At 35.1% G+C, this 25,549-nt stretch overlaps 1 protein-coding gene across 12 annotated transcripts in view; it reads left to right on the forward strand.

The window, feature by feature from the left end:
• LOC109546943 (protein turtle) overlaps positions 1–25,549 on the forward strand; it is a 129,394-nt gene that overhangs the window by 74,163 nt on the left and 29,682 nt on the right. For 9 of the 12 annotated variants that reach the window (XR_007280310.1, XR_007280309.1, XM_048661022.1 and 6 more), the window contains 4 exons: positions 4,354–4,582; positions 10,915–11,114; positions 20,645–20,829; positions 24,141–24,379. Coding sequence is in view for 10 of the 12 variants with exons in the window: in XM_048661022.1 (XP_048516979.1) it covers positions 4,438–4,582; positions 10,915–11,114; positions 20,645–20,829; positions 24,141–24,379 (769 nt within the window). In the remaining 2 variants the exon portion in view is untranslated. The remainder of the gene's footprint in view (positions 1–4,353; positions 4,583–10,914; positions 11,115–20,644; positions 20,830–24,140; positions 24,380–25,549) is intronic. The other 3 variants (XM_048661027.1, XM_048661024.1, XM_048661028.1) reach the window with 3 other exon arrangements.

The following is a 25,549-nucleotide window of genomic DNA, read 5'->3' on the forward strand; positions in this document are numbered from 1 at the left end:
TAATACATCAAGTTGGAACAACAAATCGCTTGCATGCTCCATGCAAATGCCTTAAGAGGATTGGTCCAGAGCGGGCTTAAAGTAGGAGATCACTATTACTCAATTTATCTAAAGGAAATGCTGCAACATCGAATTGGCTAAATGTGTTTCAACAATTATGCGCATAATTATGCCAATGACAGCGACCAATTTACAATCCACACTCCAGCAATTGTGTTTCCTCGTGGAAAGTGGGAAATTCCATTACCTGTACCTGCCACTATTAAACAATGTTCATCCGCTTCCTTATTCGTCGTTACGCGCTCCGCTCGTCCGAAAACACCAACTCGTTCTCTCCAATCACAAGAACAAACCCAAACAAACCCTATCAAACAAACATGGCCGTGTTTCAGAGGTATTCGCATGCTTTAGTGTTCAATTGTTGTATTAGAGCCATTTGAATTGCATGCAGTTCAGACAGTTCTGCAAGAAGGGCGCACTGCGTCTTGTTTGCTTTCCGGCAACTTTCCGAACTGCATTAGGTTTTGTTCGTTTATTTGCATTATTCGCTTGAACCGGGATTATCTACGTATTTTTGAGCATTGGATTCCGACGGCGAATATGATTTTGAATTATTTGTTTCAGAACGGTAGTTGTGACTGCATGCATTCGATTCAAGCATTATTATGTAGTTCGATGTATGCAAGCTGGAGCTGGATTGTTTGAATACATTTTCCTTTTCCGTGTGTTCAGCTATATTTGTGCTCAGTATTTCAATTTATTTAGAGTAGGATTTATTTTTGCTATTTTTTTCATGTACAAGGGTGGATTATTTGTGTCAAAATTGTCATCGTCATATTGAAGGGGGCACGAAACGCGCATAAATACACTTTTTCCTAATGGGACATCCTGCATTTTATTTTATTTTAATTCTTAAGTGAATGTGAATTTTTTAATTATGTAAAATGTGAACAAAAATTCGTATTTTCATATGTTCTAATACTAGTGGGTGATTCAAAATTTGCGTCATTCCTTTTAAGGGGTAATAGCGGCTCACTTGGAAGGTACGAGAAAAATATTGAATTTCTTTTTCGATAATTTCTAGAAGATATTAATAGTTAAAAATCGAATTTCAACTTTGTTATTTTGAAAGTGTTCCATGTTTAATTGGAAGTATATTGGAATACTTAAGTATTGAAAAATGAAAATTGCGATCTTTGCTTCAAATTACGAAACTTTTTGAAATTAAAAAAGATCTTTTCTACAATTTTTTGATGAAAATTCAAAGCGCCAATGATGATTTTTGTCAGCATATAGCTACAGGTGGATAGCCCTTGTCAATAATAACAACATTCCTACCACGTATGTAAGATCACATTAAACCAATGGATTACTGAACACCGGTATAAATTGAGCAGGAGGTAATTAACCGAATACGAGAAGCTGCTCGAGAAGAGTGCATAATAGGGTGATTACACAGGCACTTGTTTGCAGTTACAGACTCAAATGTATGTTTTTGTACTTTGTAAACAAATGAATAATTCGAGGTTATGAGTTTCGAAATAGGTTCCACCATTCAACGATTCCTGTTGAATTGACCGTGTCTCCTCATCTATCTTATTGTCACTGTATTTATCCATGGTTACCCGAGTTCTACGAAGTTAATTCTACGGAATGTTACTTAGGCAGATTATCTTCAAAAACATTGTTGCCGTTTTTCTGATATAGCTTTGTCAAATTTCTCAGTTTTTAATAACAATTAATTTTGTTACTATTTTTTCTGCCCTCCTAAAACACCGCCAGACAACACCTCCAGAGGAATGACGCCAATTTTGAATCACCCTGTATAATAGTATTTAGTATGTAAAATATTTGTCCATTGAACTACCGGTCATTAAATTCATTAATTTTAAAGTATTTTCAACCTCAAAAACCTCACTTTTTTAAATGGCACACCCCGGATATTGTTAGTGTTACTTATTCAGGACAAAATTTATCTTGGTTAAGCACTTCCTATACTTATCTGCTAAAATTTACAAAACATTGTATAGCGGGAGTTTTCACAAAAAGTATAAAATTAATTTGAGAATAATTGAAATTTGATAAAGATAATTTAATATTTCATGGAAAGAACTGCCTTGTAACACAAAAACGACACATTAAAAAATAGTCTCAATAACAAAATTAGCAATATAACGTAGAAACAATTAATTCACGAGTGCCATCAATTATTTATTTTTTCGGTAATTGTTTGTCAAGCTTACCGTGCTGCAATGTCGAAATATAACGGAGAAGTTTAGAAAAAAAAACCGATTTTTTCGCAAACTGGAACAGACAGGTTTAGACTTAGCTAAAAAGGAAAGATTTTCTTATCTTGTATAAAACACAGCTAAAATAGGCGGGTGTGTCATTTAAAAAAGTTAGATTTTGGGGTTTCAAAACACGTTAAATTGAATGAATATTATGTTCGCCATCTATTTTCAAAGGCAAATAATTTGCATGCCAGATATTAATAAAAATGAGTCTTTTTTCCTCAAAAAATTTAAAATTTTGTGCTTGACGACGGCAAAATTTTCCGTTTATCAACACCATGAAAATGTAAATTTTTATCGCTAAAGCCGCCTACATAACTATAAAACTACCCAATTTTTGTCCATATTTTACATGTCAAGAATCATCATGATTCAATAGTATAATTTTGAATATTTTTAAAATATACGTTTGTTTTTAGTACCTTTACTATATGACAAAGAAAATTTCAATGAAACAAATATTTTGCAGACCAAAACCTTTTRSCTKCAAAATATKKGTTKMATTRAAAYTWWSTYYCTTTTTYTTCTGAAAAAACAAACAGATCAGTCAATTTGAAGGAAGTTAATAAATGATTATTGAGCAAAATAAGTGCCCAAAGYTGGACAAAAAAATGTTCATATTAAAAATATGCAGATCATTTTTCAGCCAGKTTTGGGTAATTCCCGTACAGTTCCTTGTTTCTCAACTTGTTTCGAAATATTTCACTGGTAGTTGATTGCACAATTGAATCCGGATACTCGTCATTAAATCACCGACAACCGTTTGCCAAAGTAGAAAATTCGCGCTAAAATAGGCGACTATTTACGTCGAAAAATTCGACGGAAAAACTTTTTTTCGCTCTAAATACCACTCGTGCGCCTAACGGTGCAGCTGTAAATCTTGGCCGAATCGCTCATTCTGGTCTGCGGAGACTCTGCTTCCGGTGTCACATAAATAACACGTTTCCTCATTTAAAACACCCTGGAAAGAAATTAAGCAGTCCTTGTCCGACCGTAGATTTAAATTTAGTGCGTAATAAGAACTGACGCTGACAGGTGTTTTTCCGATGGAAATTAAATCGCAACCCCTCTGGACCGGATTAGACCGGAAAAGCATTTTATTGCCAAAATCTTGGGCCCCAATTATGCAATAAATTAAAACCGTTCCACCGCTCAGTTTTACAACTTTTTCGCGCAATTTTGCTGCGAAACCACGAAACTGGCCGACACAAAAACAAGAGTCGCTCAGCAAATATTTCATTGTCCCCAAACTATAATCTAAAGACGTTTTCGTTCCGCGGCAATCAACATGGATGAGAAAATTAATCCGACGTTAATAAAGGCGAGATTTATTCGCCAGTGGCTCTTAGACCAACATAGGCATCACGTCTTTGTTTGTCCCGCTCATTGTGAGCGCATCAGAACCGACAAAATAAAGGACAACAGCGACGTTTTCAAGTGAAAACATGGTCGATCTCTTGGCGAACGGGCAACCATTAGGAAGTTGGAAGAATTTTATTGTCGAAAAAGAGCTGCTATTTGTTAAATTGAAAATAGAACGACAATTCAAAAGGAAATACCTTGCAAGATTATACGGGTGAGACAAGGGCAGCACTAGCACTGCTGTATAAGGAAGAGAAGAAACATGTCGAGCCTCACGTTAAGGGAGAATCACGTGATCGGCGCTGACGTCACCCAACCAGGCGGTGGAAACTCAATCTCATTTTCCTGATGCCATAGACTCATGTTACATGTTACATGCTCGCAAGTGGGTGTTTCCTTATTTGAGGGCAGACTTCACATTTTCTGTCTCTTCTTCATAGTTATACGCACTTTGAAGATAGCCTGATTGTTATTTTCATTCATTTTTGTAATTATTCACTCCCGATTCAGTCCTACAATTGGCAATTGCGGCAAATGTTTAAATTGTTCCAAGTTGACTGGATGCATGGTCTTTATGCGAGCTTATAGCATTCTACTGACTGCGCCAATTCAGTTCTTAGGCAAGCGAACTGTGTTTTTGCCATACTTTTCGGGTGTTAATGCTTGGAAAGTGTTTTAAAGATTGTTTTATTTTTTGCAGGTAAAACGATGTCAAGATCAGCTGTGGCAGTGGCGGCGGCAATGAGGCGTGCTGTGCGCTAGCAGGGAGTATGGAAGCGCCGGAATGGGCATGCGTGCGCACCCCCGGGCCTCCCCGTCCGATTCAGCTACTTCATCGTCGTCGTATCCGATCCACCTGCGCCCCTCGTCGCTTTTCCTCGTCGCCCTCACTGGCTTCACCCTTACGTCTGCCTTGCTCCAAACCACAGGTAAGGAACATTCAGTGCAAATGATCAACTTCACGTCGTAACCTCACTTTGCAACATCAGTTTCCATCGGATTTTTGGAAGAATCTTTCACTTTTTTCTACACCATTTTTAAATATAACCTTTTTTAAATTCTGATTAACAAAAAATTATAATTTTAATAACTTCAAAAGGACTTTCACCGCTTTCAAACGCAGCAGAAAGCAAAAAATCAAACAAAAATTACAAAATGTTAAAATCTGGATCTCAATTTAAACAAACCAATTTATTTTTGTGAAATGTTAATAAGTAGTAGTACAACAATAAAAAATTAAAAATAACAAAACAGGTAGGCTTTATTTCAATATTTGCCATTCAACTAAAATTATTGATCCTCCTCACGTCACACGTCGAACGTGTTTAACAAAAAATAATTTGTTTAAATTTTTACATGTGGAAAAACAGCGCGGAATCTAAATGGTTTGGCCAGGATCCCACGCAACGTTTTAACCTGTTATCCGCCAATGGCAAAGCAATGTTAAACTTACCGTGCGCTGCATTCTTCGTCGTGAAAAGAAAGAAAAAAATCTATAGTATTACAAAAACTTCGTTTAAAGTCCAGAAAAAAAGAACTAGAGAACTGAATAAAACTTTTGTGTGTTTCTAGAAAATCCAGTTCAAGTCAAGGGTTTATAGATTAATAATCCTTTTTACCTGCTTCATGCCTACTGGCCCCCCATCCTCCATTGTTTATCAATTAATCCTCAAAAAAAAATTCCTAAATAGTCGCTCTCCGATGAATATTTTGCCCAATTTGTATGAACCGTGAAAATATTAGCTGATCTCAGCTTAAATTAAATTGAAACAGAAAATCTTAGCTGAAAATAGTTTTAAACCACTTAACAAATCCACCAAAATCAAAGTAAAGCATTGACAAATCGTGCCATAATTTGCACTTTAATTACTCTCAGATCACACTTTTGTCCAATTTTTCTTGGTTGGTAGTTCTTGAGTTGTTATGCAAAAGAAGCCTAAAGGCCAGATTCACATTCAAGTCAGTTCAGAATTCATCCATCTTTCGCCAACTTTTAAAAAACGCTTTCAAATTCCGCATTTTCGTATTTATTGACGAGTGAGGAAGTTTTCTTTTAGTTAAAACTGGAAAACTTTCACAAATGATGTTTTATGTAAAAATAAACGTGCAGTTTAAGTCCCTATCCCTAGATGACAAGCTCTATTGCTCAACTGGTTCTCTAACAATGAGCCAAAAACTAACAGCGTTTTTGAAAACCCGCAGCGATTTCGGATTATTGTTCGCGTGACAACTAAAAACATTTGTAGAATACTTTATAGTATGTCTAGATCATGTCAAGCAAGATTAACAAGCAGCGATAAAATTGCTAGAATGAAATATTCAAATTAGGACAGAACGTGTTTCGATAAATTAAGGTAATAAAATTTCCCAATTAGGCACAGAATAGAAGATGATCTTTACCGGCAACATTATTCGAACTAATTAAGCGGGAATGGCCAGTGAAATAACTAGCTGCCATTTCCATTCGTTGCAAATTAACCAAACCTTTAAACTTTCCATTTGAACTGAAATAAACGGAACCTAGAAAAACTTTTAAGTAGTTTCGAAAATCCCAAATAAAGATTAATGATATTTGTTCTTGAACAGTTGGAACTTTTCGATCCGATATTTTAAACAAAATTAGAAAGTTGTGCAATGGCTTTCAGCTGGCAAATTACCTCCGAGTCGTTTGCATTAGGAGGGTTATTATCGCTGATACAATTCCGAACTTTCTACAAGTTGACAGTTTTATCACAATGTCTCCTTTGTATATTTAATACCAACTTTTCTACAGAGCGATTATGGAAAAGCAATCTTGGAGCTGGGAAGAATAAAATCAGATCAGCAGGTATTTCAAACTTGCCTTGCTTCATCTCTTTTAAATTACTCTAACGTCTAATCAAGCTTAAAGAGCATGTAGACATTTTCTCAGACTATAGAAAATATTTGCATCTGCAGGTTGTGAGAATTTAGTTGTGACCGCAAAATATCTTGGTTCTACAGGACACATGATTCTAGTTCTAGAGGACTTTGTAAATGTTGGACTAAAAATGGACGATTTTGCTCAATTGTTCGTTCTCGTTTAAAATACGGTAACTTCAACCTTAAATATGTTAAAATATTTTAACAACGTGTCCTCCTAGTCATTTTAGAGGGTGGTCTTCCTGATAATTTTTTTAATTTGAGGATTCGTTGTTGATATATTTTATTTCCAAAATGGCAGAAAATATTAGTTTTTACTGTTTTCCTTTAAAACGGTTAAACATAGAAACTTTTTTGGTATACATTATAAGCTAATTGAGTTCCATTTTATGATAGTGTTTTGTGGTCCAATTTGCTTTTATACAGGGTAGAAATGTGGAACCTCTCCTACTTTTGCTTTATTCAGAACTTTTTTGTGTGCACTTAAACTTTTCTCGACAATCTTGTTAATTACTACAAGCTATTTGCCAACTTTGTTATCTCTTATGGTTTTTTCCTAAGACCACTAGTTTGTCCGCAAAAAGATAAAATCGTTTTCTTTGTCGTTCTCAAAATGTGTAAGTAATTAAGTTAATTTTTGTAAATCTAATAACGTTTTCATATAACAATTTTGGTACGCATTATTAGTAGATTCCTAACAACATAAGTTATTTTTCTAAATTGTGTATTTTGGTTCAGATTACAATTATTAAGTTTGAATAAATTTTACTTAAATAATAACATGGTAACAATATGCGCAACCATATAAACAAACAAAATTAAATTTAAATAACTATTCTAATGTTAACTTAGCAGCTGTTCGTCACTTTGACATTCTTGGCATAATCTCAGTATTTTAATGAAATTTAAATTTATAGACCGTAAAGTTTGCACTGAAGTTCTTATTTCGTTAGAAATATTAAATATGTTTTCCTGAAGTTCTTTGATTGTATTGACTTCTGTTGAATATACCGTATTTTTTAAATGGCCCCAGAAGTAAAAATCAAGCGCGTTTAGATCGGGAGATTTAGGAGGCGAGTTTATAGGAGCTTCTTGACCTCTCCCAATCCAACGGCTTGGAAAGTTTTGATCAAATCAAAACGATTTATTTTTTTTGCGGGCAAACTATTGGTCTTAAGAAAAAACGTTAATGAATAACTTGTAGTAATTAAACAAATTATGTTGATAAAAGTTTAGGTGTACACAAAAAAGTTCTGAACAAAAGTAAGGGTTCCACATTTGTACCCTGTATAAAAGTAAACTGAACTACAAAACACTACTATCGAATGGCACTCAATTAGCTTATAATGTATACTAAAATTGAAAATTCTATGTTTAACCGTTTGAAAGAAAAACAACAAAAACTAATATTTTTCGCCATTTTGGAGATCAAATATCTCAAAAATAAGACCTCAAATGAAATAATTCTCAAGGAGACCCCGCTCTAAAATGACTAGGAGAACACGCTGTTAAAATATTTTGACGTATTTACGGAATACCTTGTATAATTACTGAAAATTTTATTCAGACCGCACTGAATCTTCAACAGAATTGTTGACCAAAAATGAATGTTTTTACAAATCCGCACGTTCTCATTTTGAAAAACAACACTTCTTAACTGGATCAGGTTGCTTCTTGAATTTTTCACTGATCCTAAAAGACATCGTAGGCCGCAACTTGTGAAAATTTCATTCAAATCGTGCGAGATTCTGGTTCTGGGTGATTGTGTAAATATTGGACTAAAAATGGTGGTTTTTCCACAACTGCACGCTCGCTCCTAAAAATTCCTAATTTCTTATCGGGTGCAAGTAGCATCATGGAATCTTCTAAAACTTCAAAGAAGACTTCAATGTGCAGCTTCTGAGAATTTGATTCAAATCGCAAACGATCCTGGATCTAGAAGACTTTGTAAATGTTGGACTAAAAATGGACGCTCTCCATCCGTTCAGGTTATTGGATATGCATCAGATTTAAATTATCTAGGTTTATTTGTAGTGTGCTTGCAGCATATTATATATTCTTGTGCAGGGTTTTGCCTTCAACATTAGCTTGGAGCTTTCCAATAACTAGACAAACCTTAACAATTATGTTAAGATCCTTAACTAAGCCAATATTTGGTTCGGTACCGTTCTAGTACGCTTGAAATAACTAGACAGGAATCAGTGATCGGAAGCAAGCTGTAAACTCAATAATTTTGTTAATATTGATCATCCGGAGTAGATGCATCGGGATTCAAGGGTAAACTCGATTTTAACGATAACAGGCACTTCCGACGACGCCCGGGAACTGTTTATCTTCGTCTGTTGGCGCAAGGATCAAAATTTACATTTATAAGAGGCAGAGGATAAAATGCGAAAAGCTACCGGATCTGTTTGCCCAGTTGCGATGGCGATTTAATGCTGTTAGTTGGATTTTTCGGTTTAAGGCATTCCACGAATATCTGGGGAGAAAGGGAGAAAACGTTAAATTGCAACTGTAAAATGTATTAAATATTTAATAACTCTCAAGCGGCTTAGAATCGCATCAAGAATTTCAAATAAAGGTTCAAAGAGCTGAAACGATTGCTCTTTTAAAACTTCGCTTCTTTGTGGTTTAATAAAGCAAGCGAAAAAGGAGCGTAGGTGTACAATTTCGAAAATAATCCAAACGTTTGACAAATAACTTTTGCTAATAAAAAACAAAATGACTGATGTGTCTTGGACTCATGAAATGTTTTTATTCATATTATATTTAGTTCAGTTTCTTCACGAACATTTTTTTAAACATCATTGAAAATCAGGCAATGAATTATTATTAAGCTCAGTACTTCTCAATATCGTTCACTTGAAAGGATGCTTGCAATTTGATCTTTTTGCCTTTTAATAAAAGCATTTCATCAATGCTGAGAAAGTTGTTAAGAGCATGCATAATAACAATATTTCGTACGTTTAACTTGAGCGTTTTTACCTTTACTCCAGAAGCCTGCCTTAAATGGGAATGGAACGAAAACACCGAAAATTGTATGAAATTGTACAACTAGATTCATGTCTTCTACTCCTTCGACGGTACATTTTGAAATTTAAAAATAGCTCAAATATAAGCGAAAACATTTTTTTATACAAAAAACTAACAAATCGCCCTCTATATAGCGACGTTGCAAATTCCATTGAATGCAACTCGATGCCCGATATTTCTTCTACGAATGCTGGTACTGGCTATTCATAAAACACGTTTCGTCCATTTGCCTAAATTAGATTTTTCCATTTCCCGTTTTTGCTTTTAATAAAGTTTCGAGTCGCTGAAAGTGGAGCTCGCCGAGTAGTTTCGCGAAATGCAGTTTCTTGAGAAATTGCCCTTATTTGAGCACTACTTCTCAGCAAAATAAATAGAATTTTTTCCGTTAAATTGCTCCTTTTTAAATGAAAATGCAGCTTTAAGACTACTGCAATACCTTTCAATTATTCAAATTATAGGTCATCCTTATGCAACTGGTTTAAAGCGAAGAACATGCTAATTCGATATCCCAAACTAGCCGCAGTGTTCACACTGATTATTTTTATGTATTTTAAAATGTTATGCAAAATTTTACATTTTTAGATTATCTTTAAATCGTTAATTTGTTAATCATAAGAAATCACAATCAATTTTTTCGTCTAATCGGCGCCATTGGTACTCTTTATGTAAAGAGGTTCCTTCTGGTAAATTTTAATAGTTTTTCTATGCTTGGAATTTGTTCTTATCCAGGCTGGAACGTTTTTTGATGTAACCGATTTTTAGCCCTTAGAAAGCAGAGGTTTGACGACCGATTGATTATTTCTTTGTTTACCAGGCCAAATTTTAATTAGTATCTATAATTATAAAATTATCGTTGGATATATTTAATTTTTTCTCTAAAACCTCTGTATTTCGCTTTTTAAATATTATTAGTATTATTATATTACAATTTTTTCATCAGTTTCATGAACTGAATGAACATGAACATGCAGCAAATATATACAGATAGATTCACTATTGAAGTATATCAGCAAACGCGGCAGGTCCCATTAAATAGCACATAAAAAATACAGTTTTACGGATAAAGCTATACATTCAGCACACTGTTAATTGAAAAAAATTGAGAGTTTCAAACATAGTCTTTAAATTCAATTCCCACTAAAATGATCCGAGTACCTGGAAGTGCTCACTTTCTCTTTTCTAACTTTTCTCTTAGCTAACGATTAAAAAGATATTTCTTCTTGATCTTTTGCAAGAACGAATCATCCGAGGTGGTTGTTGCACCGAGCAACGATAAAATGTTATTTAAATTATTAACATGCAGTGTTTAATAGGGAGTTTTGTTTAGTTTCAGCTAACACAGTGCCAGAAGTCGTCGAAACGAGTGAAGATGGGGCAGGAAATAGTGCCAGTGGCGGCGGTTACCAAGATGCAGTGCATATTACGGCCATTCTGGGAGAATCAGTGGTGTTCAATTGCCAGGTCGAGTTCCCCGAAGGACATCCGGTTCCGTACGTGTTACAGTGGGAGAAGAAGGTAACCAGTCCGGTACGATCATGCTTCCCACTTCTTCAAATTTCTGCTCTCTACTACGTATTCTGGTGGGGATTGAGGACTCGAACCGTCCTCCCCATCTGTAGGTTTGGAACATTTACGATGGAGAATTAACGGGCGCACACTGAGGAAAGAAAATGACACTTTAAAACTTGCTAATTTAGATCAATGGGCCAGTAATACTTAGGAAAATTGCGTTCAATAGCGCGATGTCTCCAGACAATTTTCCCCATTCCTTGGCTCTTCTTGAGATGAGTGCAGAATGCAAATGTGCGATAAGATGGAGTCTCTAAATTAAAATTCGCATATTTTTCCATGGGTTTAATGCAGCAGTGTAATTTACTCGTGGAATATTTTAATTCGAATTGTTTCGCCAGCCACTGCATTGTTAAGAAACTGTTTCGAAATCTATTGAAAGCGGTTTCAATGCAGTTTTGTGCGTTAGGAAACCAGTTTAATCAAATTCGATTTTTATGGATTAAGAAAAGTTTTGCAAACTTGTCCAAAGTTGTTTCAAGTATCAAATGGTTTTTCCCTGAATCCTTAAATTGAACTGTGTTTTAAAGCGGGGAAATATGCAAGATGGGCGACAGAGCTGGAAAGGAAAAAAATTAAAATTCAGTATCTCAATCAGCCAATCACAACTTAATTTTTCACGATTTCAACAAGCAATTTTTTCCATCCACGTAATGTTTCGCAATGATAAAGATTTCTTAAGCCCCGTTGTCATAAGGCCATCATTTAACCATGAGGAACATTTATAGAATTACAATTCATTAGCGAAGATTTTCTGAAAATTTGAAATGATTTTAATATGTGGATGTTTGTTGTGTTTTAATTTTGATTGATCAATATCTTTATCATAAATCAGAATTATGCTTATGTTTATGTATTTTATATTGAAGCGAATTCAATAAGCGCCATAACCTTAATTAATTTTTTCCATTTTTAAAAGTGCTTAAATTGTTTTAAAATATGTGTTAACCAGTGCGCTCTTCAAATATGACTTCCAATAAAACACGAACTTCGAACAAAAAGTCCTAACTTCCAATCTGAAGCACGCAGACACCTGAGACTTTTACAGTCCATAGACCACAGTTGAAGCTCAAAATACGGAAAATTTGGCACAAATCGCTTTACTCTCAGATTTTTGCGGACTCGGAAAATTTGGCATAAAAACAAGCGTTTTAGCCCCAAAACACTCTTTTATTCAAAAACCCCCAACTTCCAATTTAGAGCAAACGGACCATTRAAACTTTCTCAGTTCATAGCAGACCGATGAAGCTCAAAATATGGAAAATTTGGCCCAAATCGCCTTAATCTCTGATTTTTGCCGACTCGGAAAATTTGGCATAAAAATAATCGTTTTAGCCCAAAAACACTCTTTTATTGAAAAAATCCCGACTTTCAATTTAGAGCAAGCGGACAATTGAAACTTTCTCAGTTCATAGCAGAGAGCCGAAGCTCAAAATACAGAAAATTTGGTCCAAATCGCTTTAGTCTCTGATTTTCGCCGACTCGGAAAATTTGGCATAAAAATAAACGTTTTAGCCCCAAAACGCTCTTTTATTCAAAAACTCCCAACTTCCAATTTAGAGCAAACGGACCATTAAAACTGTCTCAGTTCATAGCAGACCGATGAAGCTCAAAATATGGAAAATTTGGCCCAAATCACAATAATCTCTGATTTTTGCCGACTCGGAAAATTTGGCATAAAAATAATCGTTTTAGCCCAAAAACACTCTTTTAGTGAAAAAATCCCGACTTCCCATTTAGAGCAAGCGGACAATTGAAACTTTCTCAGTTCATAGCAGAGAGCTGAAACTCAAAATACGGAAAATTTGGTCCAAATCGCTTTAGTCTCTGATTTTCGCTGACTCGGAAAATTTGGCATAAAAATAAGCGTTTTAGCCCAAAAACACTCTTTTATTCAAAAAATCCCAACTTCCAATTTAGAGCAAGCGGACAATTGAAACTTTCTCAGTTCATAGTAGAAGCTCAGAATACGGAAAATTTTGCCCAAATCGCTGTAATCCGTGATTTGTGCCGGCTCGGAAAATTTACCATAAAAATAAGCGTTTTGGCCCAAAAACACTCTTTTATTCAAAAATCCCTACTTCCAATTTAGAGCAAGCGGACAATTGAAACTTTCTCAGTTCATAGCAGACAGATGAAGCTCAAAATACGGACAATTTGGCCCAAATCGCTTTAATCTCTGATTTTTGCCGACTCGGAAAATTTGGCATAAAACTAAGCGTTTTAGCCCAAAAACACTCTTTTATTGAAAAAATTCCGACTTCCAATTTAGAGCAAACGGACCATTTAAACTTTCTCAGTTCATAGGTTCATAGTTCAAGTTACAAGGTTTTCAGTTATATAATTTATCATTTGAAGAAGAGCAAATTTAATGGAAAACCTGTGATGTTTTTCTTCGTATATTTATAGCAATTCCCAACAGAGTTTAAAAGATATTCTTTAAGTATTGTAGTGTTGACCGAGCCACCACTGTTCTTGAAGCAGAAATATAAAGGACTTTTCCTTCGAGCTTTATATTCTATTTAAGGGATTTAACCGCACGAAACCGAATTTGAAAAGTTTTATCTAAGTGAATAAGTTATCAGTATTACGGTGCTTGGAAGTGCTCTAAAAGTAGACTGAATGCGAATGGAATAAACTGAAACCCAGCTGATCAGTGTCGAGTGATTAGTGGCATCAGCTCTTTCCTCAGTGATCGTTACGTTCTTCATCGTGGCTGCAAGACAAACTTTTTCCATATAAAAGTCAGTATTTCTCGTTCCTGAAAGCATTTACATCCCTAAATGGATAAAACCGCACTCGCAACCGCGACTCTGCCGACGCCGAAATAGCCACTTTATTTTAATTTATGTATTCATGCTAAAAGGTGTTTTTGTTTGCAGATACGTCGTAAACTAAATATGCACACCGAAATTGTGTTGGCTGAAATTATGAATAAAATATGACTGTGTCACGATGCTGTATCTCAATGTTGGGTACATTCAAAACAGGAATTGTTTAGTGCCCATTCTACTCCCAATGTTGGCCTGATTAAATTTTATAACCACATTCACAAGGAAGATGCTCTGAAGAATCTGTTAAAGTTTCTTCCATTCTTTTGCGTTTACTTTGCTGTTGACTCAATTATTTGCCCTGGTCTGAGTTAAACGATTCAAACGCATTTCGAGTTGATTTTTTCAAACAGCAATTGTTCTGTTTTTCTTCGTGATTGATTGATTGAATGAAGACTTCAGTTCCAGATGTTTCAAAAGGGGCTGTGATACGTTTTCCAAAAAGTCCAGAAAACGCAGTTAAGTCATACATTTTTTGTTGGGTTTTTAATTGCCAGCTCTCATTATATAACTTTGATCGTGTTTTTCTTCATAACTAATCTCGGAAAGTTTGATGGAATCGGATGCAAACTAAATAAAGTTTGATTTTTGATACTGTTGGCCACTTTTCAGCGCAGTTGGGAAAATAAGTGCTTTCAGAGCGAAGTATGCTGACTGCAATAAACATTTGAGGCTCATATTGAGTATTGTTGAGGGTGCCATCGTGCAAACCACTGGCCCAAAGTCCTTGAAATGAGGATATAGAGAGCAGATTAACCGATTTCTATTCGCACCATGTGTTAGATCATGTCTCATTGTGTCTCCACGTTGAAAGATTGCTGCATTTCGTTCAAAAATTGATCAATTAACTTTTAAATGCCGATAAGTGATCACTGGGAAAATGCATCAGTGCTTCCAACGCTTTATCATTGAACTATCGAACTAAATAGATTAGAATGGTAAATATATGAAGTCTGATTTGTTGCACAACTACTAACAACACCAACCCCATCATCCGTAAATCTGTCTCTCTTTATCTCGATCTGCAGCTTTAGTTAGAAGCATGCCCCTTTGTAATAAGCACTTTGCCTGGAAATGTAGCTTTCGAATGAAGGTGGGTAAATATCCGCAATATTCGTCAAATGTCTTAAACTTATCGAGTGTGTCAATATTCCTGAAAAATTCTTAACGCCATATCTCTAACCGGATCAAACTCAATTTAATTCGCTAGAGTTTCTTTATATATGCAAAGCCTTTCCGTCGCTCTATTTGATTAGTTAGAGGCAACGAAATCGAAATACTTGTAGCGTCGGCATTTGGCGAATATGTAAATAGAGCATTGTTATTGCATGCTATTGTTTACAGTTCAATGCTTGGGCTCGCGTTTATCATGCTTTCATAGTTTGTTGAAATTCGACGATGAAATGACTTTAATCCGATTAAGCTGAAAATTTCATTAAATTCCTCTGTCTCTCTAGTTTTACAGGTTGGTGGGCATTCTATGCAAAACGCATCAGAGTTATTCTATTGCTCTGGTTGTAATCAGCTTATTACATTTCCAGTTGGGATGGTGAAAAATGCGCTATTTTCATATTTAAAGTAGATTAAATGGGTGTTGCTTCATACTTAAAAGGGATTTAGAGGACGCTTTGGTAAGTTTTGTATATTAGTTTACTGGGTTTAAAGCGAATTTATCAGCAACGTTGCGGCTGTATAAAGGGTGTTCCATAAGCACATGATCAAAAGGGCACCATTCTTTATCAAATAGATAGACTTTCGAGGCCATTTCTTGAAACTAATGGGTTTTTCCGGTTTTTACGCCGTCGTTCGGTAGAATTTCTACTTGACGTTTCGCAAGCAGGAGTGGCTTGCATCTTCAGAAGTGGTTTGCTTGAACGCTTACACTGTTCTGATCACATGAGCGATCAGTGTAAGATCGTGCAACGAAACAGTGTAAGCGTTCAAGTAAACCACTTCTAAAGATGCAAGCCACTCGTGCTTGCGAAACGTCAAGTAGAAATTCTACCGAACCACGGCATAAAACCCGGAAAACCCATTAGCACCATTCTTTGTTTTACTGAAAAAATGTCTACCTCCTCTGCCATTGATTGTGCCTCAAAGTTGTTTAAACAATATTAAGCAACCAAATAAAAAGTTCTGATATTTCAGAAAAACAGGTTTTTGTTTGAAGAACTTTGACCATCAATAGCAGAGGAACCAGGCATTTCTTCCTAGTAAAACTTAAGGCAGATCGTCTTCTTTGGACCCAAAGAATATGGCAATACCGCTTTGGTCGCGTGCTTATGGAACACCCTTTAGAAAACTAACAAAAACACACTTCCAGATCTTCAAATTCTTCAGCCTGAAAATAACACTCCCATACGTTTTTACCAAAATATTTCGGATGGGAGTATCTTTAACCATTTTCAGAAAAACTCTAAAATATTCGGCTTTCATTGTCTAACAAGATGTTTTTATATCAACAGTCTCTGTCTGCACGCAGTCTTACTTTCAGCCTAAACCGCAATGAAAGCTAATAAGCTTGAAACTGGCCCTGGGGGTGGCTGAGATTAACACAACTGGAGGTCTGTATCTACTTACATCTTAACCAACGGTTGTTCCAGATGGGAAAAATTGATTTTTCATTTACTAACCGTTGAGTTTCGACTTCAACAGCTATTCTATAACTTGTTTGCAAATGTGATTCCAATAAACTCAAAAGCAGTATTTTTAACAACCGTAAAAGTTTCTTTAATAATAATTGACTTTTCAAATAGCTTTATAATAATTTCTCCAATTTCTCTTCTTTAACGCCATTTAAAAAACGTAAGTAAAAATTGGACCACAATTCTTAATAAATCATGATTTTGATAGAACACGTGAGCTTAGAAGAATTATTGCTTAGATAAGTTGATTTCAATTTCCTCCTAATATATTTAAATCAATTAAATTTAATTATGCAGTCCTAGAAAATGTTGATTTTGATAGAAAACACGAATTATTTTTCAAATAATTTTTATCATTATAAATATTTGCTTGTTATGTTATCGTTAAATAGTTGTCTCTTCAACTAGCGTTCAGTAGACCTATAAATGTGTACCCCACAAAACAAACATTTTGAAAAACTAGATTTACAGCCTATGATTTTAAAAAAGAGTGCTCAGCTTCAGTTCGCTTAAGAACTGCACAGAAAACGTTGATTTTAACTCGCTTCTAATATATTTAAATCGATTGAATTTCAGAAGTTTAAATGTTAAAACTCTAAAATAATTCACATTTAAGTTACTTTAAAATCAATGATATGCAGAAAGAGGTCAAATTTCATTAAAACGCAATAATCATTAATAAAACTGAGTGGTAAAATTACCTGAAAATACAAGTACATTTTTAAGGGTTTTTTCATGTAAGTTTTTTGTGTAAAAACCGGCGTGCAAGCTTGAAGAAATTGCCAGTAAAAGTCTTCCTTCAGCCTATATCTAATCTTACGGAAAAGCGCAGCACAAAGAGCCATTATACAACGCCTGCAGCTTTCTCATTATTTCCTCTTTTACAAATTATGAAAAGTGCTTGTAAAAATTTTTAATTAGTAAAAGTTTATGTTCAGGTTGGTTTTGGGGGATTTTTCATCAGCCTTAGCTGGACATGCATAAGGGGGTCACTTCGAACACATTTCGGGCCCAAATAATGGTGAAGTCAGCGAAATTTTCACCCAATTTTCCGGATATCTCGCCTCTCCAAGCGAGACAAGTTTTGATTTGTAATGTCATAAGTTAGAATAGCGCTGACACTACATTTTCCCACTATTTCGACTTATCAGCTTCGATGACGAATTTTGGTTGACGTTATTAAATTGGCTCTTAAAATGAATCGATTCTGTGGAAAACTAGACGATGGTTAATGCATTATGCACCGCAACTCTTCTAGTATCTTTTTTTAGAAAGCTAACCCGTTTTTTGTCAAAAAAAAGTTGTTTTTTTCGGAGAAGAAAAAGTGTTTTTGCCACTATTGCTATTTTGGCTAGATAGAATCAGATGGAGTGCGTTTTTCCACACTTAAAGCACCGCATTTTCCTTTTCGAGTGATATTATGAGCCGAATTTCCCAACGGTCAATCGCATCGCCGTAGTAACTGAAAAAATCCCGAAAAGTCCCAAAGTTTTTGCCCAGTTAACGCAGCTGATTTTTGCTTTAGAGTGGTGTTAAGGGAATTTTGAGTTTTTCCTTGGCGAATTTTTGAAAATCTCGTGTTTTCTATTGGCCATCGACTCGCTTTAGTAACCGAAAAATTCTAGAAACTTCAAGAAATTGCCTATAAAAGTGAGTTGTTCGTCATTTAAAGCTGCGGATTTTCTCTTTCGGGAGATATTATGGACAGTCTTGAGGATTTTTCGTTTCTCCTTGACAATTTTTTTGAAAAATCCGTGTTTACYTACGGCTGATCGCCTCACCTTCGAAACTCAAAAGATCCTGGAAGAACTCCCAGGAAGATCCTATTARAGTGCGTTTCCATACTTAAAGCAGCGCATTTTCTCTTTTGAGTGATATTATGAGCCGGATTGATGGATTTTTGGCTTTTTCTGATCAAATTTTTGAAAAAGTGGGTCTTTTCAACGGCCATCGCTTCGCCTTAGTAACTAATAAAATACTAAAAACTCTCAGAAATTTAATTTTAAAGTGTGTTTTTCCTCACTCAAGCAGCGGAATTTCTCTTTGCGAATTTTTTAAAAATCCGTGTTGTTCGAAAAGAAATTGCTTCGATTTAGTATCTGAAAAATTCCTGAAAACTCCCAGAAATTTCCTATTAAAGTGAGGTTTTCTTCATTTAAAGCGGCAGATTTGCTCTTGCGAACGATATTCTGGGCAGGCTTGAGATGGTTTTTCCTTGACATTAAAAAAAAATCCGTCTATCTATACCAACGGCCAATCGCTTTGCCTTAGTAACAGAAATCATCCTGGAAACTCCCAGAAATTTCCTATTCAAGTGAGTTTTTCCTCAGTTAAATCAGCCTATTTTTCCTTTATACAAGAATTTTTGGTTTTCCCTTGACGAATTTTTAAAAAACTGGACTTTGCCAACGGTCAGTCGACTCGCCTAAGTAACCGAAAAAATCCTGGAAACTCCCACAAATTTCCTATGAAAGTGAGTTTTTCTAAAAAAGTCAGCCAGGGTCAGTAAGAGAGACATCACTCATATTTTAGCGTCCAAACATCGCTGCGATCGCCGACAAGACACAAACTATTTTGTCTTCAATCGCATCGCTACGCTAAGTGTGTACGTACCCTAAGGATCGAACCACTCGTCGAAAATTTCCAATGGTTGAAAAAAGCTGGTCATTAGAAAACCAGGTGGATTCCAAGACTTTGGAGGAATCTGGATTTTTATATATGGCAATTCTTTGTAGTTATCCAGAAAATTAATTTTTTGGAGATCGAGAAGAGGATGACTTTAAATGAAGTGAAACTAGGACCGCCCAGTGCCTTGTATTGACATTCTAAAAAACTGCTTTGATTTATCTCGTCCATAGGCTTTCTTTTGGTATTTTTCTTTACACTTCACAACTTATGTCTTTTCCGTCGTTAAACTGCTCTAATTATTGGAGCCATTTAATGAAAAGCCTCTGAATTGCTACTGATTAATCATCCTCCTGTTGATTAACAATTTCCTTTTTTTGCATGCAGATTGATTCGAATCGATTAAGAAGGTTTGTTTGGCTAATGAGTAAAAGTTTCCTTCTGGCTGTTCTATTAGTGAAGTCCTATTAAACTATCCAGGATAGATCGATTAAACGCGGTTGATTCTCTCTAAAACATTAGTGTAATTGATCGACAAGCAAAGCCCAGTTTACTTGAATTGATACCATGTTTATCACCACATCTGATAATCAATAAATTAGTCACAAATGGCATGAATACAATGCCGTTTTGAACACTTGATTGATGACTACAAGAGCCCGGTTTTAGGGCTTCAATGGTATCCAAATAACTTTTTTTTATATTTCTATTTTAATATAAACAATGTTCCTAGGTTTCTGTCATCGATATAGAATATCACAATTTAGTCAAGTTTATTAAAAACGTTTCGGTGTTTTTCCACCATCATCAGTTTGTTCGTGTAGGCAGCTGTTGCTAGGCAAGTTTTGAGTCCCAAATATTATTATTTATATTATATACTTTGTAATATTATTATTATATAATTGTATCAAAATTGGAAATACAGTCAGGAAAATGTACATGATATATTTTTATTGAGCTAATCAAACTGCWGCTTCCTAGATTTATTTTGCAAATTTATTGGTGTCTCTTTTATTGTACATCAATTGCTAATTGGCTCGTGGTGAAATTGCGTCCACTTAAAGTACAAAACAGGCTGCAGCACAAAAAAATCGCATATCGATGCGAGGCTTTTAATTAAGCCCACCATTGAAAATTTAATGACCTAAAATCGCTTATATTAAAAATGAGTGCATTTAGCCTGAGGGTTGATATTTCCCGGCAATTCTCGTCGCTTTTGTGATTATTTACGACCTATTTGAAAAATATTTTATTGAATTTTTCGTTTAGTAGTGAGCAGATTTTTTCCCGTCCTTTTTTAATTAACATTTCCAGCAGTACTAATACACCAACAAATAGTGCAAAACGTGGATTAAAGTCATTTTTTCGTTGTTTTTTTTTCAACCAGAAGAGCCGCACCCTGATTGAGTACTTTTTAAAGGGGGTGGACATTCCGATTTACATCTGGTACGAAAGTTATCCAACTCATAGCGCCGAAGGCTACGAGGGACGTGTCGGACGCGTTCCTGCGGGCTCCAATTATGGGGCCGCTTCACTCAACCTTACCGATATCCGGGAATCTGACCAAGGATGGTAAGTATTGATCAGTTTTCAACCTACCCATTACCTAAGAACTGAACTCTATTTAATTTTGCCTAATAGGCCTTTTTGCTTTACATCAAACAATCGTGCCCGAAGGGCACAAATTCCACATTTAAACCCGTTTCCAAAGCAGTTGAGAAAATCGAGAAGATTCTTGAATATGGAAGTAGATTGAACACAACGGGGCGTTATGATGCGTCCAGACCTAACAAGCCAAGTCCGATCCGAGCCTGAGCCGCGGCAAAATTTATTTAGTGAAAGTGATAGAAAATCGATCGTATGTCGTTGTTTTGACGAAATACAAAAAATTTAATGATCCGTCGCTGCTTTTTTATAGAATTAAAATCACTTTTGAATTCTTCATTCAGTTTGAAGGAAAAGTTTTGTTTCAATTTCTCTGCTCAGCTCAGAGTTTGCAAGGAAAAAATAGTTGGCAATAATTTGATAATTATTTCGTTAATAGTATTTGTTGTTGTTGTATTGTTGCAGTATTGTTGTATTTGTTCGTTAATAGTATCGTCGATAGTATTTCGTTAAATCACAAATTCAATCGGTGGAGTACAAGAAAAATTGAAGAAATTGTTATAAATGTGGTTCACTCACTTCAATACATTTTCGACGGCGTCTAACAAATGAATTTATTGAAAAACAGTAGCGTCTAATGTTTATATTTACAAACATCCGTTAACATGCTAGTATTGATGACAAAGTAACAAAAATAGTTGTCTAAACGTAGTTTGCTGCTTGGAAAGTGCAAAAATTCGTTTAAATATCCATAAAGCAACAATTAATCAACGTGATTTTTAAGCCAAATTTAAACACTCTATATTTCCTTGACTAAACGTTTCCAGAATATAATTTACAAAGTAAACTCGTGATTTTTTTCGATTCTTTATAGTATTTGGAAACTGGGCCTCCTGTATAAGCGTTTCTCGTTAGGCACTGAAAGAATCACCTTCTGAGATTTGGCTACGTATTTAAAGTCCAAAGAACTTTTTAAATAAAGACCAAAAACTTTTTAAACGCACCAATTCCATACTGATTTTTACGATTTTTTCGCCAAATTAAGACAAATAATAAGGGTGCAAAATAAGGCAAAAGTTTAGCTTTGCTCAAGTTTCTGAATTTTACTGCTTCTTACAATTTTTCGCACAGACATAAAATGCTATTTATCTTCCAATTAGCGCCACAAATAACATTTAAAGTCAATTTTCACCTGGCTTTCAGTAAACGAAGTTAACCCAATCTAACACAGATAATAACTTAAAGTTGGAAAAAAAACTAAATCAACTCGTTCAAAATGTTGAATTTTTACGATTTTAGCATAAAGAAATTAATTTGAATGCTTCGATTTACGAGGAACTGAAGACTTGAAAACTGCGAGCAAAGAAATGCAAAAAATGACCAAATGTGAATTTTCCCAAAATCCTTAGTTTGCTTGCTGCACCTAAAAACTTGGATAAAATTCCCAAAAAAAGCAGAAATAATTATTTAGGTTCACAAATAGCACACAATCCCAGAGAAAATAAAAGTCCACACAAAAGCAATTAAAAAAGTATGTAACATTCTATTTAAAAACTGATGAATGTTGAGATTAAAAGCAAACTGTTGAATGTTTAGTTAATTTTTGCTTAATATACTCTCTAACCAAATGACCTAAAGAAGAACCAATCGTGTATATATGAGGTCTTCTTTTTCTCAAATGACTCTTCCTGAAAAAATTTCAACTAACCAATATAAATAGCAGAAATGTGCGTGAAGCCTGAAAATCGCAAAGGTTTTAAGGACTTCTTCATATCCATCTTCTTCTGGTCGTTTTTCTGATGTCGATTTGATTGTTGATGGTATTAATACAGATGTAAATGTAGGATTGTTGGTGAGAGAGGATTTCTTACAGTTTATTTTATAAAATAATAAAACATATGCTTAGTTATTTGAAACTCGACTAATCCTTGAAAACAGGATGGATTTTCATTGAGTTATTAATAAAATTATTTTTTCATCTACTGAATTACATTTTGTAGTGAAATTTGCTTGTGGAATAGTTCCAAGGAAATGTAGTGGAGCTGAATCTTGAGAATATGCTGGCCAATTCATTGGCTTTTCCAATCCACCTGTTTCTTGGTGGCATTCAAACTCGACAGAAAAAATACTTTATGGAGAGGGCTAAAGTTTCAATTTCAATCTCGCCTTTTCATTACCTTGACATTATGTTTCCAATTTCCCAATTGTTTCTCTCATTCTTCATCGGATCCTTGGATTTTTTGCTTCAGTTCTTCAAAAATGTTTTTCTTTTTTTACTCTGAAATCTTATTGTTTCTACTATTTCTAAGATTCTGATGAGAATTCCAGTTTACAAGTTTTGCGTAATTCATTTCCAAGAGCTTAAACTTTTTTATTTTTAACTTTACCTTGGTTTGGTTTAGTTTATTGCTTTACGTTTACCTTGGTAGGTATCGTTTATTTGTTTCTTTAGCCGCTCTTTAACTTCTGCTGTTTTTGATATGCTCTAAATCGATCTTCACCTTCTTACCTTCTTCAATGGGTTATTTGTAAATTTCATCATTTTTCTCATTTACTTCTCTGCTTTTCCTTAAAAGTAAATCTTCCTTTGGCTTAAAAAAAACATCCAAATGTTCACAACCTTCTTATATACCTTTTTCAAGCATAAAGATTCTAGTTAAATGCAGCTGTCCCCAAAGAGATCTTGGGTTTGTGAACATCCGAAATAGAATAATTCAGATCGTTTCCGTTATTCAGCGCCAAGTTAGGTGAGGAAATCGCATCAATTAACATGTCGCAGCAACAGGAGTAGGACATTTCCGCACGTTTTAATTAAACCGCCGTCTAAATTTTTAATAATGTCACTGCAAGATCACTGTGTCACTCACGGATAAGTACTCGGGCGCTTTCCAACCGCTTCACTACAATTCCATGAATATGTTACCGAAAATTAGCTGTACGCTCTGAGAAATTCAAATTACATTTGCTTCTGTCTGAATTGATAGTTGCACAACTACTTGAATTACTCCTAATCAGGACCAACAGTTTAGATGTCAGGCACATACCCTTTCGTTCGACTGTTAACAGGCGACTTCCAACGTACACTTTGGATTAATTCGTGTTAAAGGGTTGTTTATTCAACTAGGACTTAATTTAGTTTACCCAATCATGGTTCTGTTTAGCCAGTGAATTTCTTCAATGGAGCCTAGTTTGAATAACGCGTCAGATGCCAGTTTTTAGTCGAATTGCATTTTGCTTTCATCTAAAGCAAACTAAAGTTATTTTTTGTTCTTTTGTAGGTACGAATGCAAAGTGGTGTTCCTTAACCGTTCCCCGAAACCACCCAAGAACGGCACCTGGTTCCATCTCGACGTGCACGCGCCCCCCAGATTTGCGGTAACTCCCGATGATATTATCTACGTGAATCTGGGGGATGCGATCATACTCACCTGCCAAGCGGTAGGAACGCCCACTCCCGAGATCCTTTGGTATAAAGAAGCCAACCCTGTCGATCCCACAGCCACCGTAGGCAATATAGGTAAGCCAAAAGCACCATTGTCTATTTTCTTTCATCTACACTCACTTTCAAAAGTCTTGCACCTCCCCTGTATTTATTACATACGTTCAATTTATACAAAATTGTTGTATTGGTAAATAAAACATACTTGCTTACAAGTAAAGGAACTGATGGAATTTCCAAAAAAAAAATTGTTTCCTCTTTAAAATTGTGATGCTGCGAAAATTGCACCTTGCTATTGATCACTAGTAGCCGGCATTAGTATCTGAATCGTGTACTGCCCTGCTAAGACAAGAAGTCGTATCTGCAATTTTTCACTTTTTCAGCTTATGCGGTATACTGGTATAACAGAGTTTGTTTTACCTCTCAGACAACGTCTAGAATTCGTATCATCTTTAGAATACGGTTTTTCAATGATATTTATGTGTCCTATCTGCAAAAATCGACCAGTTACCAGGTCAAAAAGTCGTATTGATAATTATCAAGTCATATTGTCGTATCTGATTAAAAATATTTCAATTACGACATTTTGGCTTGATATCTGTACTAAGTCGTAATGATCAAAAAGTCATATTGATAACAATTATTAAGTTTTTTTGCCGTATGACGTATATGCTAGTGTGGTTAGAGATATTTTGTTGTTTATGGAATTTTAATATTCTGTTGATATAGCGAACAAGGCAAGTATCTTATATTTAACTATTTCACATTCAAATGTGAGTTTTACTGGCCCTAAACAAGGAATTAGTTCAAAAAATGTCTACATATAGAGCTAATAATTTACATGGCAGACTAAACCAAAATTCTATTGATAATTCACACGATCCAGATTTTACTGTGGAGTCTGAATTGCCAAATCAGTCACGAAAATTCACATAACAAGGAAAAGTACGAAAATGCAAAAGTTACAGGAAAGAAAGAAACTGAAAAGAGAGGAAAAAATTGCACAGCATGACGTGCAAAAAACATGTAGGAAAATTGTGCAAAAAAATGCACCCAAGCAATTGACATACGAAGACAAAATGCTATAAATTAAGAGTTCTAGGAAATGACCCATGAACAACAGCGTCAATTTATCTTTACCACGTTAAAAAAAATCGATGAAAAAAGGAAAACTGAAGATGGAGACTCCAGGCGAAGTAATAGAATTAACTACTATTTAAAAGCTAATACAGGGAATGATGTAAGAGT

The sequence above is a fragment of the Dendroctonus ponderosae genome, unplaced genomic scaffold (genome assembly GCF_020466585.1).
Source record: "Dendroctonus ponderosae isolate FM_Combo_2020 unplaced genomic scaffold, Dpon_F_20191213v2 Dpon_F_20191213_1, whole genome shotgun sequence".
Lineage (NCBI taxonomy): Eukaryota > Metazoa > Arthropoda > Insecta > Coleoptera > Curculionidae > Dendroctonus > Dendroctonus ponderosae.